General features: G+C 41.9%; 1 protein-coding gene across 2 annotated transcripts in view; it reads left to right on the forward strand.

Moving 5' to 3' along the window:
• Ercc6 (ERCC excision repair 6, chromatin remodeling factor) overlaps positions 1 to 16,879 on the forward strand; it is a 73,355-nt gene that overhangs the window by 20,980 nt on the left and 35,496 nt on the right. For both annotated transcript variants that reach the window (XM_029541522.1, XM_029541523.1), the window contains exons 6-7: positions 9,868 to 9,996; positions 15,611 to 15,769. In XM_029541522.1, coding sequence (XP_029397382.1) covers positions 9,868 to 9,996; positions 15,611 to 15,769 — 288 coding nt within the window. The remainder of the gene's footprint in view (positions 1 to 9,867; positions 9,997 to 15,610; positions 15,770 to 16,879) is intronic.

A 16,879-nucleotide genomic window follows, 5' to 3' on the forward strand; every position in this document is an offset into this window, starting at 1 on the left:
CCAAGGGTCAGACCCTGAAAGGGTTCAGGCGAGCTAGGATGAACATTGAGGAGTCCCATTAGGAAGGTCAGAGTCCTCTATGACCATATGAGGAAGGATGGCATCTGGGCGCTGACATGTGAGTAACTGCTCTCCTCATTGTCCATCCCTCTCTTGGCTGAGATAGTGGGAGGGGAGGCTGTGAGCAATCCAGCGGCAGGCAGCTGCGTCTGCTGCAGGGACTCACAGCACTATCTTCAGCATGGGTTCTCTCCTCTCTGGGGGAGAGGGGGGGTCAGTTCCACCCTGCCCGGGTCCAGTTCCTGCTAAGGACAGAGCTCCAGCCTTGGTGCCGTGGAGCCTCTTTCTCCTCCTTTGCCAGCATCCAGTTTAGGCTGGATCGTTTCTGCTCCTCTGATGGATCCTTGCTTGGATAGAGTGGACAGTCAGCAGTTTTAGACTGTTCATACTTAAGCAAAAGCCAAATCAATTTATTTACACCCTTTTAGAAGCCCTAATAATTTGATTTCTGAAAATATAAGATTAATGTTTAATCGAGATATGGTCTAGAAACCTAAATATAACAGTTTGAAGATTGTTCTTAACATGTTTCCAGGAGCTTAATTCTTTATCAAGGAAATAAGCTTTCTTTTGTACTTTCTTCTTAGGAATTTAGATTTTAAAGAGAAAAGAAAGCCCCCCTCCCAACCCCAACATGTTTTCTTAGAGAGCATGCAGGCTTTGAAATGATAAAACTAAGACACAAATGAAGACTAATTCCGCTTCTTGCTCTGTGCACACCTTTTAGTCTCAGCTCAGGGCATAATTGTCTGCATCAGTCTTAATTTACTCTGTGAGATCTGGACTCCTAACTGAGGGTATTTCATCTGCTCAGATGTGCCAATTAAGTCCACCCAGATAGACCATAAAAAGGGAGAGAAGAAAAGTAAAACACTGAGTATCTCAATTTAGCAAATGAGACTAATCTGCAAGGGATTCTTAGCTGTCTGCAGCAGAAAACCTATTGCAGGGCACTAATGCAAACCGTGTTAGATACACAGCTTGCTGCCTGGGTACACTTCTAAAAATCAGACAGTTATCACCGTACTGCTGCGGTAGAGTCTCTGTCAGGGAAATCACAATTTCACTGTTAATAGTGATTTGACTGTATGCTGTGTTTTTCCCCCATTTCAAGCCTTAAATTGTGCTGGGCCCAGTGGTCTTTGCAGTGTAAAGACAGTTGGAGAGACCATGGCAGTGAGGACAGTGCAGTGGAGTTTGGGAGGGGCATGCTCATGTTTTGACTCAGTTCCCGTTAATAGGCATACTTTGTCCTGGTAGTGGGTTGGTGTGGGCAGTTGTGTCCATCGATTTGTCTGGTGTTAAGTGTGTCTCTTGGGATGGTTCAGCTCAGATCATCTGTAGTCAGAACTGCCAAGCAGCTGTTCTGTGACTTGGGAGAGTCTGTAGGTGTCAGATGACAGTGGGTTGTGACTTTGCCTGTGCAAGATGGGGATGGAGTCACGCTGCTGCACTGAAGCAATCTGTAGCATTGCTGATTTTTTCATAACAAACTTTATTATAAAATCTTGTAAAAACATTCACACATAGGAATTAACCAGGCCCAAAGTCTGTATGTTTGTACAGAAAGCCAAACTGTTTGTACACTAAGCACTGTGTACTGCTGTTAGGACAGAAGTTGAAGGTGTGAGATTTGGCCTGCCCTCGTTATAAAGGTCATCACTGATCCTTTGGCTGGAAGTTTGGGAAACACCCACTGAGAGACACTGTAATGTAACCAAGAAGGGGGCTCCTGGGGAGTCTGCTGGACTGGGCTAGTGTCTGGTGTACATCTCCATTGCCCACAGCTTGTCTCTCTCTGGGGAAAATGTCAAACATCTATCCTGTTAAAGGAGTTAATAAATGAACTGCCTAGGTTAGTGCCTGGCATACAGTGGTGACACCAGTGACCTCAGTCACTGCTAGTCATCACCCTCTGACTTTTTTAAATATATAAGACGTACATGTGATCTCAAAGTTTGTCCAGGGGCCTAGGAGATGGTTTGCTGGGTTAAAGCTCTTGTCATACAAACCTGATGACCTTAGTTTAGTTCCTGGAAGTGAAAAGCTTTGTGTGATGTTGCACATCTGTGGTCTAGCACAGGGAAATGGGAGGTAGAGACAGGAGAAGCTCCTGGAAGCTCACAGGCTGGATAGCCTGGGGTACACTACCTGCACAGTAGCATAAACCATGAGCAAGTCTTTGCCATAGCTGAAGAAGAGAACCAACTCCTGAAAGCTGTCTATACCATGCCCCCAGGGGCACAAACTGACCCAGCCACTGCCAACAGAAAACATGTCCAAGGCCAGCCAGCTCTCATGGCTCAGTTGGAAGTCATAGGCCAAGAAGTTAGAGCATCAGACTGACAACTGGTGGCTGTGAGATCATGTTTCATTTATAAAACAGGAATGGGAATTGTACCCTGCCAAGGGTGACAAGACTACAACAGATAAGACCACAGGCAGGAGCCTGTAACTGTGGGCAGTTCTCATGCTATAGGCAAAGGTTCCTATAAACTAGGAAGAACCTTAAAAAGAAGTCTTGTGAAGAGCCATGAAGATATTACAGACACTGACAAATGAGATGATTGATCTCAAGTAAAAGGCAGCTTAAGAGTTGAGGTTAGTATGTATAAATAAGTATACCTGTTACAAAACTTAGTTTTATTGTTGTACTTTTTGTATCGTTCACACTTTTTGATAATTAGATAACGAATGTGAGCACCTTTGTTAGTGGTTGTTTCTCCTTTGTAAACACTAGGGGGTGCCAGACCCCTGCCCAGGTAGGTCAAGGTTATGCTGTGAGCCCCACAGTGCTGCTCTAAAAGATCCTTTCTTGAGACTCTTCTGTGGTCTTCCATGGCTTGCTTTTTAGACCCTTTGCTATCATTGATAGAGGATGTCATACCTGGAATGGGGTCTTCTGTGCTTGAGGGGGATCCGGTGGCATAGAGTTTAGATCCGACTAGGCCCAGGTGTGCGTTGCATAGTTTTTGTTGTTTGTTTACTTGTTCTTTATTATTTTTTCTTTTTTGAGACAGTCTCTTGTAGATCAGACTGGCCTCAAACTATGTGTTTGGTTTACATGAGCTCCTGATCCTTCCTGTTCTATCTCCTCAGTGCTGGGACAATGGCCTGCACTGTGACCCTGGCTGCAATAGATGCTTTGAACGTTTGTTTGTTATTCTTGTTTAAATTATAGTTAAGTAATATTTCTTGACGTCCTTTTTTTTTTTTTAAATTAAAAATGCACTGGAGAGATGGCTTAGCAGAAGAGCAGTTGCTGACCTTCCAGAGGACCTGAATTCAGTTCCCAGCATCTGTAGGGGCTTGTACAGTTGTCTAGAACTCTAGTTCTAGGAAGTCCAACACCCTCTTCTGGCCTCTGTGGGCAAAAGGCATGGAAGTGTTACAGACAGTAGGCAAAACACCCATACACACAATAAAATAAAAGTAAATTAAGGTTTAAAAGTTAAAAAGGTTTGTTTTATGCATATGAGTATTTTTTGGCTGAATAAATATATGTGTACCACCTATGTTCGTGGTGTCCATGAATGTCAGAAAGGGGTGCTATCCCCCGGAACTGGAGGTACTGATGACTGTGAATTACTATGTGGGTTATGGGGACTGAACCCAGATCACTCTGCAAAAGCAACAAGTGCTTTTAACTGCTGACCCATCTCTCTAGCCTCAATTTTACAGCTTTTATTTTTGGTAAAGGTTACATAGTAGAATTATCAGATGCTACATAATATGTATGTGGTTTCTTTATATGTTGTACACACAGTATCTCATTTGGCCTTTGTAGCAGAGCACTGTGGGGCTCTTTGCATGTTTCAGGACAAAAATATGACAGTGAGGAATGACGTTTTTCTGGAGTTAGGCCCTCCTTCCCAGTGAAAGTCTCTGAAACAGCACTCTGCCTATGTCTGGTTCCCTCTTCTCAGTGCTCGTTGCAGTGGGCTCTACTCTAGTGGCCACCACTGGTGTCGTCGGACTGGGTTATAGGAAGTAGGACGTCCCCAAGAGAACATGGTGCTCAGTGTTCAGTTTGCTTGCAGCTGCATATACAAGAACAGCATAAAGGAAAGTACCAGGGCGCACCCCTCCTAAGCATCATCCCGCAGGGCGCGCCCTCCTAAGCATCATCCCGTCCTAGTGACACAGACACAGATTAGAGGTAGCCACTCCATTGCTAGCCCAAGAAGGGCTCTTTTCTGAGTTGTGGAGTATTTACCCATCCTTTTCAATTGATCCCGGGCAATCCTGGAACCAAAACTAGGGTCCCTGATTCTTCCTGCTGGGTAGGATACAGAAACCAGTTTGTCTGTAACCAAGTGGATGCTTTGGGGAATCTGAAAATTGAGCTCAGTTTTGAAAATACGAAAATTTTGTTTTATGAAATTGTTTTTAATTGTTCAAAGTGATGAGTTTCCCCTTTTCTCTTTTTAATTTGTTGTTATTCTAATATTCTAAGAATTTCTCTGACATTGTAATTAGCTCCCCTCTTGCATTGATCTTTTTTTTTTTTCGAGACAGGGTTTCTCTGTATAGCCCTGGTTGTCCTGGAACTCACTTTGTAGACCAGGCTGGCCTCGAACTCAGAAATCTGCCTGCCTCTGCCTCCCGAGTGCTGGGATTAAGGTGTGCGCCACCATGCCGGGCTGCATGGATCATTCTTGTATAATATTGCTTGTTAGTAGGCAAAGTAAGGTATGGGGCTTTAGGGTCAGGTGGGTGGGAGTAAAAAAGCAAGCAACAGACAGTCTCTAGATGAGGTATAACTGGAAGTGTCTAGAAACATTTCTGGATGATCCACTTAAGTCATTTTCAAAATGAACTTCTTTGCATCTGTCTTTCTCGTCCCAAGCTCAATTCTGAACATTGTTCATTGCTTAGCATTTATTTAGTGTCTGTGTGAGCTCTAGGGCATTGTGCCAGTCTCTGGCCTCTGGCTCTCACTAGACTTGGGAGACAGATAAGGATCTCAGGATATGGTGGCAGGCACTGTTCATGAGAGCTCCGGTGTGCCTAGGATGTCCTAGGATTAGGATGGTACTTGGTAGACCAGATGCCTAAGTCTACTTGGTCAGGAAAAGCTTCCTCTAAGGCAAAGGAACATGGCCATCTGAAGGGTCTGCCAAGTGTGAAGATGTACATGTTTAGAGGATGTAGGCTGAGGGCTGGATATTCAGTTGAAGAGGATCAAGGCCATATAACAAGGCATGGCATAATGCACCCAGCTATTTCTTTCCATTTATGTAATCCTCTCCTTGGAGTGCTAGAAATTCTAAAACAAACTAATAGTAAGTGGTGGCATTTAGCTTGCAGGTATGATCTTAGGGTTTCATTGACAAAGCACCCTAGTAGCTATGTGGGCCTTCGTGTAGTTGAGCTGCTTATTCGGGATCTGGGTTGCTTCTGACAGACATTATTGCAGCATCAGCCTCAGATCCCAGAGCCTGGGCCAGGGTCTCATTCCTGCAGGCGTGTAGGGAAGCCGAGGAGTGTTTTCTGTGCCTACATCTGATGAGAATTTAAGTTTATGTTTCTCCCTGGCTTCCCCGCTCAGTGGCTGCCAGTGGAATCGGCAGCAGGCTGAATGTGGTGGTTGTATGAGGAGTTAGGAGCTCTGCCAGGGAGCACCAGGCACTTTAGCTTTATGTGGCTGCAGCTGTGACTATTACATGGGTGGATGTTTTAAAATGAGAGGATGGAGAACATGAAAAAGTTATTCTTTTCTGAAAAGCGTAAATGTTGGACCACTTACTGCCACCAGCCAATTTTTTAGTAATTCTGCATGTGCCTTTTGTTACTGTCATATAAAAGTCAGCTGTAATTCAGACAGTATATATATTTATGGTCAAATTTTTATTTCTGTCTTTGGTGCTGGAGATTGAATCTAGAAGCTTGTACATTCTAAGAAGGTGCCCTGCCATAGAGCTACATTCCTAGTCCATAGCAAACTTTTTTTTTTAAATTTTGATATTCAGCAGGTGTTTTCTGAAGGTCACATTATTGGTGATGATTCACTGTTTATCAAGTGTCGTAGCTTTTGTTGACATATATTCATTTCTTCTAGTAGTTCTGTGAGACCTTTGAGAGCCAGTGCATTACTGCACATAGATCATATGGAAATGCATATTGCCTCTACTTCCCCTCTTTAAACTGGTAGTTTACAGTGGTAGTTCCCTTTACAGAGTGGGCATGGCCATTTCAACAAGCGTGCACAATCATACACAATTCTCAGTTAAGCACTTAGATTCTCGCTCTTGTGTGGACTCAGTCAGCCCTTCGTATAGCCTAGTGAAGCAGGCGTCACTGATTTTTCCAAGGCTCTTTGGGGACACTTAGTTGCAAGATTTCTTGCTGAGGGTTAAGGGTGCCCATCATGGTTAGCTCTGGAATGTTCTCCAGAGGTTCATGTATTTAGCAGCTTTAGCAATGTTCAGTGGGGCTTGGGGGAAGTGGCTCTGACCTCACGAATACATTAATCCATCGTTGGTCATATTTTTTTCCTTCTTTTTTTTTTTTATTTTTTTTTTCCCGTTGATCATATTTTGATGGGTTATTGAGAGGTGGGACCTAGTTGAAGGGAATAAGCTATCTCTATCCCTTCCTATCTTTCTCTGCTTCCTGGCTACCTTCACCGTGAGAAGTTTGGCCCCTCTTCATGCTCCGTGACACTGTGCCTTTCCCAGAAAACAGTGGAGCCGGGTGACCATGATGTGAACTCTGAAGCTCTGAGTCAAAATAAGTCTCTTTTTTAAGTTGACTTTCTCAGGTATTTTTGACAGAAAGCTGACTCGCACAGCTTGTGCGTGCAGCAGGTTTACTTCTAGCCAGTCTGTAACAACACAGCCTGGGGCTTGGGCCTCTGTCTCTTCCTATGCAGGGTAGTAGCCCCTTCATATCTGCTGGCCAACAGATTGCCCAGCCTTCTGGGCTCTAGGCCAAGCTGGATCCTAGAGGTCATGTTGAAAAGGGCACTTCAAGAAGATGATGGGGCTGGAGGGATGGCTCAGGAGGTAAAAGTGCTTGTGGCAGCCTGTCTATCTGTACTTGACCCTGGAGCCCATGTAGGGGTAGAAGGAGAGAACCCACTAGTGGACATTGTCTACCTCCACATGCACACCATAGCATGTGTGGATTTAACTTACTCGTGTATACCACTGCCAATGGAAAGGTTCTTGCCAGCACCTTGGGTGGAGAAGCCACTGTTTCTCTGCCTTGCTGCTTTTTCTTTTTCTTGGAAGAACTGGTGTGGAGGCCAGGCCCTGAGCCACATGTCAGACAAGCGCTCCATAACCACACTACAGCTTTTGATATTTGGGTGGCTACAGCTCTCCTACCTTTCCTGAGTATGCCATGTCCTTCTTGGGGGCACTCCTTAGATGGTGAGCCCCAGTCTATGCAAGGAAGTATTGCTGTCTGTAGCTCTGCCCACATGTGCATGAGGTTGTATTTTCTGTGTTTTAGATTCTTCTGGGATGATTTGTCTTCACAGCAGTTCAGGTGCTTGTTGACTGAAATGATTTAGCCCCACCACCTTTGCTCATTCTCTGGCCAAATGTTAAACGCTGCCATCTTTATGGAGTGGAAAGCCCTGGAATGTAATCCTTTCTCTGGTGGCTTATGTGGTTTCCTAGGTGTTGGGTTCTGTGGCAACAGGATGCCTGTATATATTAGGACAGAGAGAGGAAGGCAAGATGAGAAGATGCAATCTTGTCAATACAGGATGATGTGGTGAGAAATTTAACAGCCACAAGCATTGAGTGGTGGAGTCTGAGGAAAGAGCTGTTACCTGTGAGTGACACTACTGTGTAGTGTGGCAAGGCCAGACTGCCAAAGCCAGAACCTTAGAGGATTTCTGTTTCCCTCCCTACAAAATTATTAAAGATAAATGCCAAATGAAGTCTCTTTAAGTGCCAGGGATAGCTTTTGTGATTCTTGGAGTGTCACCTTACCACAGAATTTGCTGAGTAGAGGTGTCTTGCTTTATAGATATTTGATGCTTAGTTCTGATGCTCAGGGTTTGGTGCCCAGGATTATCTTATTACCCCAAACTATAGCACATTTCAGATTTGTGCATCGGAACAACTACACCTTCCCAGCATGTTCTCTGGACAGTTCCTGCAATTCCAAGGCTTGCATGGCATTATTGATACTTGAAGCTAGGTAAGATTTTTCCTAGAAGATTGGGCTGACCTAAATATGCCATGCTACCTTTTCTGTAGTCTCCTCATCCAAGAACTGAACTCTAGTCACCTTTATGATAGGCGAGAGCAGTCAGTCACTGCACTCCTGGGGAGGACTTGTGTGGTAGTGTGCTGAGCAGCTTTGGGCTCCCCTTACGGGAGGCCAGCAGGAGGCCTCTGTAATGACCAGGTGTGTCTCTAGGCATTGTCAGAGTGGCCTAGGTGCTTGGGGAGGGAACTGTTGTCCCTGTTGAGAGCCACTGAGGCGCACCATTGCACTGCAATAAACTTGAAGATAGCTCAGGTGTCAGCAGAGCAGAGGTTGTTGTGGTCACCCCGAGGACTCACTAGGTCAGCTGCATGGAGTGTAATTGTTCAGGAAGACAACCAGTAAAGGGGAGAAGAGGTGGTCTTTGGAAGTGTTTGTGTAAAGAGGTGCCACAGTAGACACCCAGAACAGTTCCCATCCCCATCTAGCGCTTTCTTACTGAGCACAGGTAAGTTACTTACTTTGAAGAACTTACTTGAAGGATGTGCTTGAACATCTGCTAGTGGCCTCTGGGTGGGCTGCTTGCCTATCTCTTGGGCCTGTGGCCTCTGCAGTTCTGTGATGGGTTCTCCAGCCAGGGTGTGCCCACCTTAGCCTTGTATTTTCTCAGCTTATGCAGACATCCTCTACTCCTCTTGCGCAGTCATTAGAAGGTAAGTCTGTGTGCACTGCTCTTGGCTTCCAAGCTTTTGGTTGGAGGCAGTTATCAGTAGTCATGCTTGCTTCCGGTTCTACCATGTTGTAACATTTAGAATGTCAGTATATGAATGCTAAGAAAGTCATAACTTTTTTAAATAGTGGAATCCAAGGTTATTTACTTTGGTAATTATTTTTCTTTTTACACACAGCAGCAGTGTTCATTACAGTTGTAGGGATGTGAGTTAGTCGAATTAAATGACTGTGGTGTGTTGCAGGAGTTCGTAGCTTGTTACTGTCTGTAAAACAAATACGACATTATGCTGAAAGGCCAGTGTTCATCTTTCCTTTCAGTTTCAGTTTGAGAATGTGTCTGTAACAGTCTTTCTAAGTGATGATTGTCAGTGCCTGGCGCTGCTGATCCGCTTAAGTTGAGTAATTGGAAAAATTATCTGATAGAGCAATTTTGAACAAAAATTGTTTTTCTTTTCAAAATAATGTGTTTTTATCCTGTGACAATTATTTTCAGCAGAGAAACACCAGTTCTAAATACAATATGCTCTTGTTAAACTATATTACCATTTTGAAAATGCTCAGTTAATATTGAAAAGTTCCTGAGTCTGTTCTGGAATGAAAGTCATGTATCTTAGAAGCTTGTAGAGGAGTTTCCCCTTAGGGTGTGCTGAAGAGGAGTGACTGGTGTTGATAATGAAATGAGAGGTAGAGGAATCTTTGTCGAGTAGCTATAATAATTCAAGTAAGAATTGACTCGAGGTGGCACGAGACAGAGTTGGTTCGTAGATGTTAGTGTTGGGTAGTGTTGGCAGGAGAAGCCTGAACGGCCATTCAGGTTCGCCTGTTCCTTTCCAGTGCATAGTCTAGAGCTGTCTCTTTTCATCGTCTTATAATCTAACTAATGGAAATGGAATTTGTTTTTCACGGTAGGAGGTGGAACAGGCTGAGACTGCAGGACAAAGAGAAACGCCTGAAGCTTGAAGATGATTCTGAGGAGAGCGATGCCGAATTTGACGAAGGTTTCAAAGTGCCGGGTTTTCTGTTCAAAAAGCTCTTTAAGTACGTTCCATTTGTTCTGTTTGTCATTGAGCTGTTGTGGACAGATTAACATTTAGGAATTACAACTAGTTACCTGTGGGCCCTGAAGGTACTTGCAGCAATTTATTGCAAATCCAGATGCTGTCAAATGAAATTTTAGCCACATGCTGTTCATTAAAATTAGATGATAATAAATTGACTAAGGTGCGCATTGGGTATGTTTGTAAACTGATGAATCTGTATGGACTTGTCTCAGTAGACTAAAAGCAATGCATTTAAAAGCCTCTGCATCAAATTATGTTTTTGCTCTTAGTAATTTTAAGGCACCAAATCTCTCATTTTAAAAATTAGATTAATTTATTTAAGAAGATTTATATTTTAAAATCAACAAGAGGTGTTACATATATTAAAATCAAACCTTGGAGGAGCTTTTTATTTTTAGTTCTATGTGGAAACAGAAATTGTTGATTGATTTCTGAGGACCTTGTCTCGTACCTAAGGGATAATATTTTTGAAGTGACCAAATGTCCATCTGAATATTTTATGTGGACATCTTTCTACATAATGTTAAAAGGTAAGACACAGACAACACCTCGAGGATCGAGTTGGTGTTGGAAGCTGACTTAATTTCCCTGTGTAAATGGCTGAGTGCTAAGATGACCAGAAGCTGCCTAATGGACGCATGCTTGGTATGTATGACTGGGCAGGACTCTCGTGGTAAATACACACACCAGGGACATTTCCAGTCTCTTCACTTTCAGAGGCTTTAGCTGTGCAGAGGAAGTGAGCCATTCAACAGCTTCTTTCCTTTTCATATCATCAATTCATAGAGCAGCAAACTTCTTTTTGTGAGAAGATGAAGTTTAATGTCCTGTATAGATTAATTCAGCTGTCAGCAGTGCCCTAAACTTATGGAAGATATCTGCTTAAAAATAGCATGCTCTTCATATTTCTTCTCAAAGAGCTTATTTATGCATGTGTGGTATGCGTATATACACAACAAGCACTGTACTCCTGAGAGACATCAGGCGAGATCAAGACCTACAAATAATATTTATTTATTAGATTATTGTGTTGGAGGATGGAATCCAGGGCTTTGCTCATGGAGGCAAGTGTGCTACCACTCAGCATCCCCAATTACAATTTTATGTCCAGTTGTAATGGCTTTTTGGATTGGGAGCATTTGGGGTGAGGGAGTAAAGAGTAGATACTTATCTCATTAAGCACATAACAAAACCAGGTCCTAACTGAAGTGGCATGGTTGGGTGGCCTGACTAGAGGAAGAGGAAGAGCCGTCTCTGGTCATTTCTGCAGACAAGCCAGTTCACAGCCTAGAAGGCAAAAGGGTTGTTCACTGCTGCCCCCACTGAAAAGGAACTATAGAAAGGTAAATAAAGATTACACTTATTGGCAAGTCTTTTTATTTTCTCTGTCAAAATTGTTTATTAAGGGACAAGTAAAATAGTGTCCGTGTTATACTAGCAAAGAGAAATACCAAATTATTTTCTATTTCTTTTTTTTTTTTAAGATTTATTTTATTTATTATATGTAAGTATACTGTAGCTCTCTTCAGACACCAGAAGAGGGAATCAGGTCTTGTTACAGATGGTTGAGAGCCACCATGTGGCTGCTGGGATTTGAACTCAGGACCTCTGGAAGAGCAGTCGGTGCTCTTAACCGCTGAGCCATCTCTCCAGCCCCAAAATACCAAATTATGCTGAAGGTGTTTTCACAAGGACAGGCTGCTGCATGATCAGAGTGAGTTGAATGCACAGTTTACTATAAGTGTCAGATTTTCTAGCAAAGAAATTTCACAGGTAACAGCACCAAACTGCTTTACTAAGTGTATGTAAGAGTCAGTATATTGGCTGTTAACTTTATTATAGTTAATATAAATACATGCTTATTAGTGTTCCAAATTTTTCTCAATTATGCCTTTCTGGAAAAATTCTGTTTTGTATCTACAAAAATAATTTAAAATACTTTATAAATGATACTAGATTTCATATTTTCTACTGTAAGAAAATGGAGGATGGATAGAGACTCTGTTTTTAAAAAGTTAGTTATATGTATGGGTTCTTTGCTTATATGTATGCTGTGTGTACGTAGTGCCCACAGAGGCCAGAAGAGGGGGCAGGTACCCTGGAACTGGAGTTACAGTGGGTGGTGAGCTGCTGTGTAGGTGCCGGAAACTACACCCAGGCCCTCTGCAAGAGCAGCAAGCATTCCTAACTGCTGAGGTCTCTCTCCAGCCTCTCATCTCTGCCTTTTTTTTTTTTTTTTTAAAGATTTATTTATTTTACATCTGTGAGTACACTGTCGCTGTCTTCAGACACACTAGAAGAGGGCATCAGATCCCATTACAGACGGTTGTGAGCCACCATGTCGTTGCTGGGAATTGAACTCAGGACCTCTGGAAGAGCAGTCAGTGCTCTCAACCCCTGAGCCATCGCTGCAGCCCTGATCTCTGCCTTTTTTATGATTAAGGTTTAGCCAAGCCAGTTTACTGCTACGTTGTGGATATATTTTTATTCTATTTACTACATCCAATGAAATTGAATTAACAGGGTATAGCTGTACCCCAGGGAGTCAGGAGGCACAGTTTTCCACTTAAGTGCTATTTTCTGCAAGATAATGTTTAACTTCTAAATTTCAGTTTTGAAAGTTTGCCCAGCAAATGTATTCATCTGTATAATTTAACAGCCTTATGAAAAACTTCAATTTGTTTTGACCTTACCCTCCACCAAACTATCTTGGGTTAGTGTGACAATGCCAAGATCTAACAATTTTATGTGGTTATTGTCTGATGCTTTGGTCCTATGGGGATAAGAGAGTTTAGTAATTTCCTTGCTGTTGTACAGTAATTTAAAAATACTATTTAACTTCCTAAAGAGTGAAATTTATATGCTTCTCAAGGGTTTTGAGAACTAGATTCTAAACCCCTGTTTTCATTTTAACTGTAGTTGTTTTATGGTATATACTATTCAGAATGTAAAGCAGTAAAACTCAGGGCCTTTACTGGTTCAGGAGCCAGAGCTCAGGTCTTCAGAGCTCAGGTCTTTCGTCCTTACTCACCATATACCCCTGCTGACCAGGGTGAGTACCCGTCCACTGTCAATGAATAGTCTTCAACTGAAGTCTGGGGTCCTGTTTATGGTGTGGGTTGGGGGAGCTAGCTCCTTACGCAGGCTTTGAGCAGTCTCTGGCTGGTGAGATGCAGTTCCTGGGCTGCATTGTAACTATTTCTCCTTCAGTTATTTCTGTATTACTTCTCACCTTGTGTAAACAGCCCATTGTGCACCTTCTGAAAACCCTTAGGGTTTTAGGTAGGAGATGGCAAAACACCTGGCCCACTGTTGCTGATTCTCCAGGGTCACATGGAATCCAGTGTCCTTTCCTAATTCCCCAGTTGCTGGTTTCTGAATCCTTACCATTTTAATAAACTTTGGACCCAAGGGAAAGAAGAGTGTTGGCCCTGTGTTGGTGACTTGATTTCAGGGTGGTGGCTAGGCCTGCTTGGAGCTGCTCCCGTGGCTTCTCTGCTTTGGTAGGAGAAGGCCAGTGCCTAGAATCCAGCCATTCTGGACTGTGAGTGCAGTCGATTTTGTTTTGTTTTCTTTATTTTTAATTTTTATTCTTTTGAGACATGGTATTATCATGTAGTCTACGGTGGTCAAAATTTGAAAGCCTCCTGCCTTAGCCTCTTATGTGTTAGGATTATGGGAATGTAAAGCCAGATTTTCTTCCAAGTCAAGACTAACTCAGCCTTGGCATGCTTGACATTTTATTTTCTGTAAAAGGGACTGACTGTAGTGTTATAGGATGGATAGCATCTCTGACTTCTGTTCACTAGGTCCTAATTGTTCTTTGCCACTTGGAAAAAAAAAATGTCTGTTGATATTGCCAAATGGCCCAAGGGAGCAAATTATCCTTGCTTCAGAACTGCTGCTAGATTATTTCCAAAATGGAGTCACTTTGGAGTCATGTAGTTCTGGATTTCAACTTTGTGTGTCCCTCCCCTCCCCCAACCCCTCCCTCTTTTCCTGAGCCTTTTCCTTCCTATAAAATATGCCACCAACCCCCACTGTGGAACCTACCTAGTCCAGAGCCTCCCTGCAGATAGGTTTGTTCAGTGGGAGACGTTGTTGTCCCAGGACATGCGACGCATTTATTGAACTTGTCTTCTCAAATTGTCTTATTTTTATACTTAATTGGGTTTTGATTTTTTAATTCTTTCTCCAAAGTGTATTTTTAGTGTATTTATTATAACTAGCCAAACTAATAAGCAGTGTCTCAAAATTTTTCTTACACGCGAGCAACGATGTTACCACCTAGATTCACACTTAATTGACTTAATACTGAGAGAAAATTAATTATGGCATATCTACTGAAAGTTAAGTAGCAGCTCACCAAGAACCAATGCCCGCAATGAGATGGGCTCATTTTGTCTGACTGTGTGTCTGTCTGTTCCTTATCTCCCTCCCTCCCTTGTTTCAAGACCTGGAACTCCTGGAATTCTGCCCTGGCCCGTGTGCTGCGGCTGCAGACAGGCCCATCCTGAACATGACCTCAGCAGGCAGTAAAGTTGGAGTGATGAGCCCCCTTCTCGTACTGTGGGACCAGCCTTAGCTTTGCTGTCTTCTATGGGCAGATTGTTCTTTGGCTTTCATCATAAGTGGGTTTTGCTTATGTTTTTTAATTTGGCAGATAATCTTCATACCATTCTATGATATCAGGTCATTATTCACTCCTGAAAATATTTTTGTTTTATTACTTAAACACAAAACAAACCTTAGAGGTTTCCAGGGTTGAGTGTGTAAAATGGTAAAGAAAGGAAAATACCAGTTGGATTTTTTTTTTTTTTTTTGAGAGGGGAAAGGGATATACTGTTTTATTTACTTAAAATCCTTATTTAAAATTTTATAGTCCTGGTCTTGAAACTTTTGTTAAAATTCTTGAGTGCTTTAAAAAAACTAAAAGATCTATTGTGCTGTTTGTCCTTTATAAATAGTTCTTTTTTTTTCATCTGTTAATTGTGCAACAGAATCATCTGTTACACACTAATTTTAACAATGGTTCTATTACTCATACTTGCTTATGGCCTTAAAATTTAATTTAATTTTCCCCAGTAAAAGATAATATGATTGCAAAGTAACTGTACAACTATATAAGCTATAAGCTGTGGTGTTCTCTTCTGTGCTTTTTTTGATGTTATTTAGATTGAAAAAAATGTATCACTTCTTTTTTTTTTTTTTTAGAAAAACTATAGACCTTTATATACTTAGAATATTTGAGATTCTTATTTTCCAGCAAGTGAGTCAAAGCTAGTAAGTTTATGCTTGTTAATCAAGCTATATCTAATGTTGTAAAAGAATAAAATAGTTATTATTATCCCATCTATCAGTTTAATTAGAAATGTGTTAACATTCTATAACAAAAAATTATGATTTTTATGCCTAAGTGATCAAAAATGTATGGCCTTATAAATATAACAGTCATATAATACACGCATGCGGCAGGCTTCCCTGACTGGACCAGAACCTAACCAGATGATTAATTCATGAGGACTTTGTATTACGGTCTGTGTTACCCACGATTTGCCATTCTCTTTCCTTGTTGGTGTTTGTTGTTGTAGGTACCAGCAGACAGGTGTTAGGTGGCTGTGGGAATTGCACTGCCAGCAGGCAGGAGGAATTCTGGGAGACGAAATGGGATTGGGCAAGACCATCCAGATAATTGCCTTCTTGGCAGGTCTGAGCTACAGCAAGATCAGGACTCGCGGTTCAAATTACAGGCAAGTGCTCCTCTGCAGACTGTCAGTCTGTGGAGCTCAATTAATATTTCATCAGATGGATTGCTGTGGAGGAGGGTCTTGTGAATTATTGATGACATTTCAATTACAATATTCCTTTAATTCTTTTAGTGGGGGACATCAAAGGAAAAATTTTACGAGACAATGGAGCTGTAGGGCAGGAGAAATTAAACATGTAACACTTGTAATGAATTCCAGGCGTTGATGCTTCATTTTGCAGATGGGCCCCACTAGATATTTTGGGTCAATACAATGTCTAAGGTTAGCTCTTACAAATGGATTGTTTACAAACTCAATTATGTTAATATCAATAGTTTACACAATATGGAATTTTAAATTAGACATAATACCTTTAGTCCCATTTATTAAATTTTACATTAAAATATTTGTTTTGGCAGGAGACCAGGTGAGCATTACAGTAAGGATGAGTCTGCTCATGGGCAAAGTTGGAGCTGCGAAGAAGCCTTTCTCTCCAGTTTTTGTGCTCTCTAAGTCTGTGTGTTGGGTAGCATTTAGAGGTGTGCTCACTCGTTCGCAGTGAGGTGACTTAGTCTGCTCAGTATGTTTTAGACTGCCTTCCCAAGGTCAACACCTAAATGACTTCCGGAAAGTGTAGAAAGAAGAATGAACCTTTACTCTGTTTGGAGGGAGCACTGAAATGTTTGTTCTTGTAATAAAAGACCTATGAGCATTACCTGGCTTAAGTTGTAAATTATCTTATGGAAATCTATATTGGTAATAATGTTGTGAGATAAATGACATAGGAATTTTGATATTGGACACAGATATGTTCCAGCAGTTTTATCTAATGAGTAGCAGTGATGGAGTTACCACGTGGATCTGTGTCCTGTGACTTGAGGCACTCTCTGTATGCAGTTTGCAGATATTTTTAAAATAGTGTTGATGTGTTGAAAGTCAGCAACTGCAGAACATTATTGCCCACATTCTAAGGAAGTGTCACAAAAATGTGTAGTAGAGAACCAGATATGTCCCATAAACCCCTGTAACTAAAGATTGAGTCTCCCAAGTATCCTGGCCAGGTTTTATTTGTTACCTTTTTTTTTTTTTTTTTTTTTTTTTTTTTTTTTTTTA

Source organism: Mus pahari, chromosome 8 (assembly GCF_900095145.1).
Source record: "Mus pahari chromosome 8, PAHARI_EIJ_v1.1, whole genome shotgun sequence".
Lineage (NCBI taxonomy): Eukaryota > Metazoa > Chordata > Mammalia > Rodentia > Muridae > Mus > Mus pahari.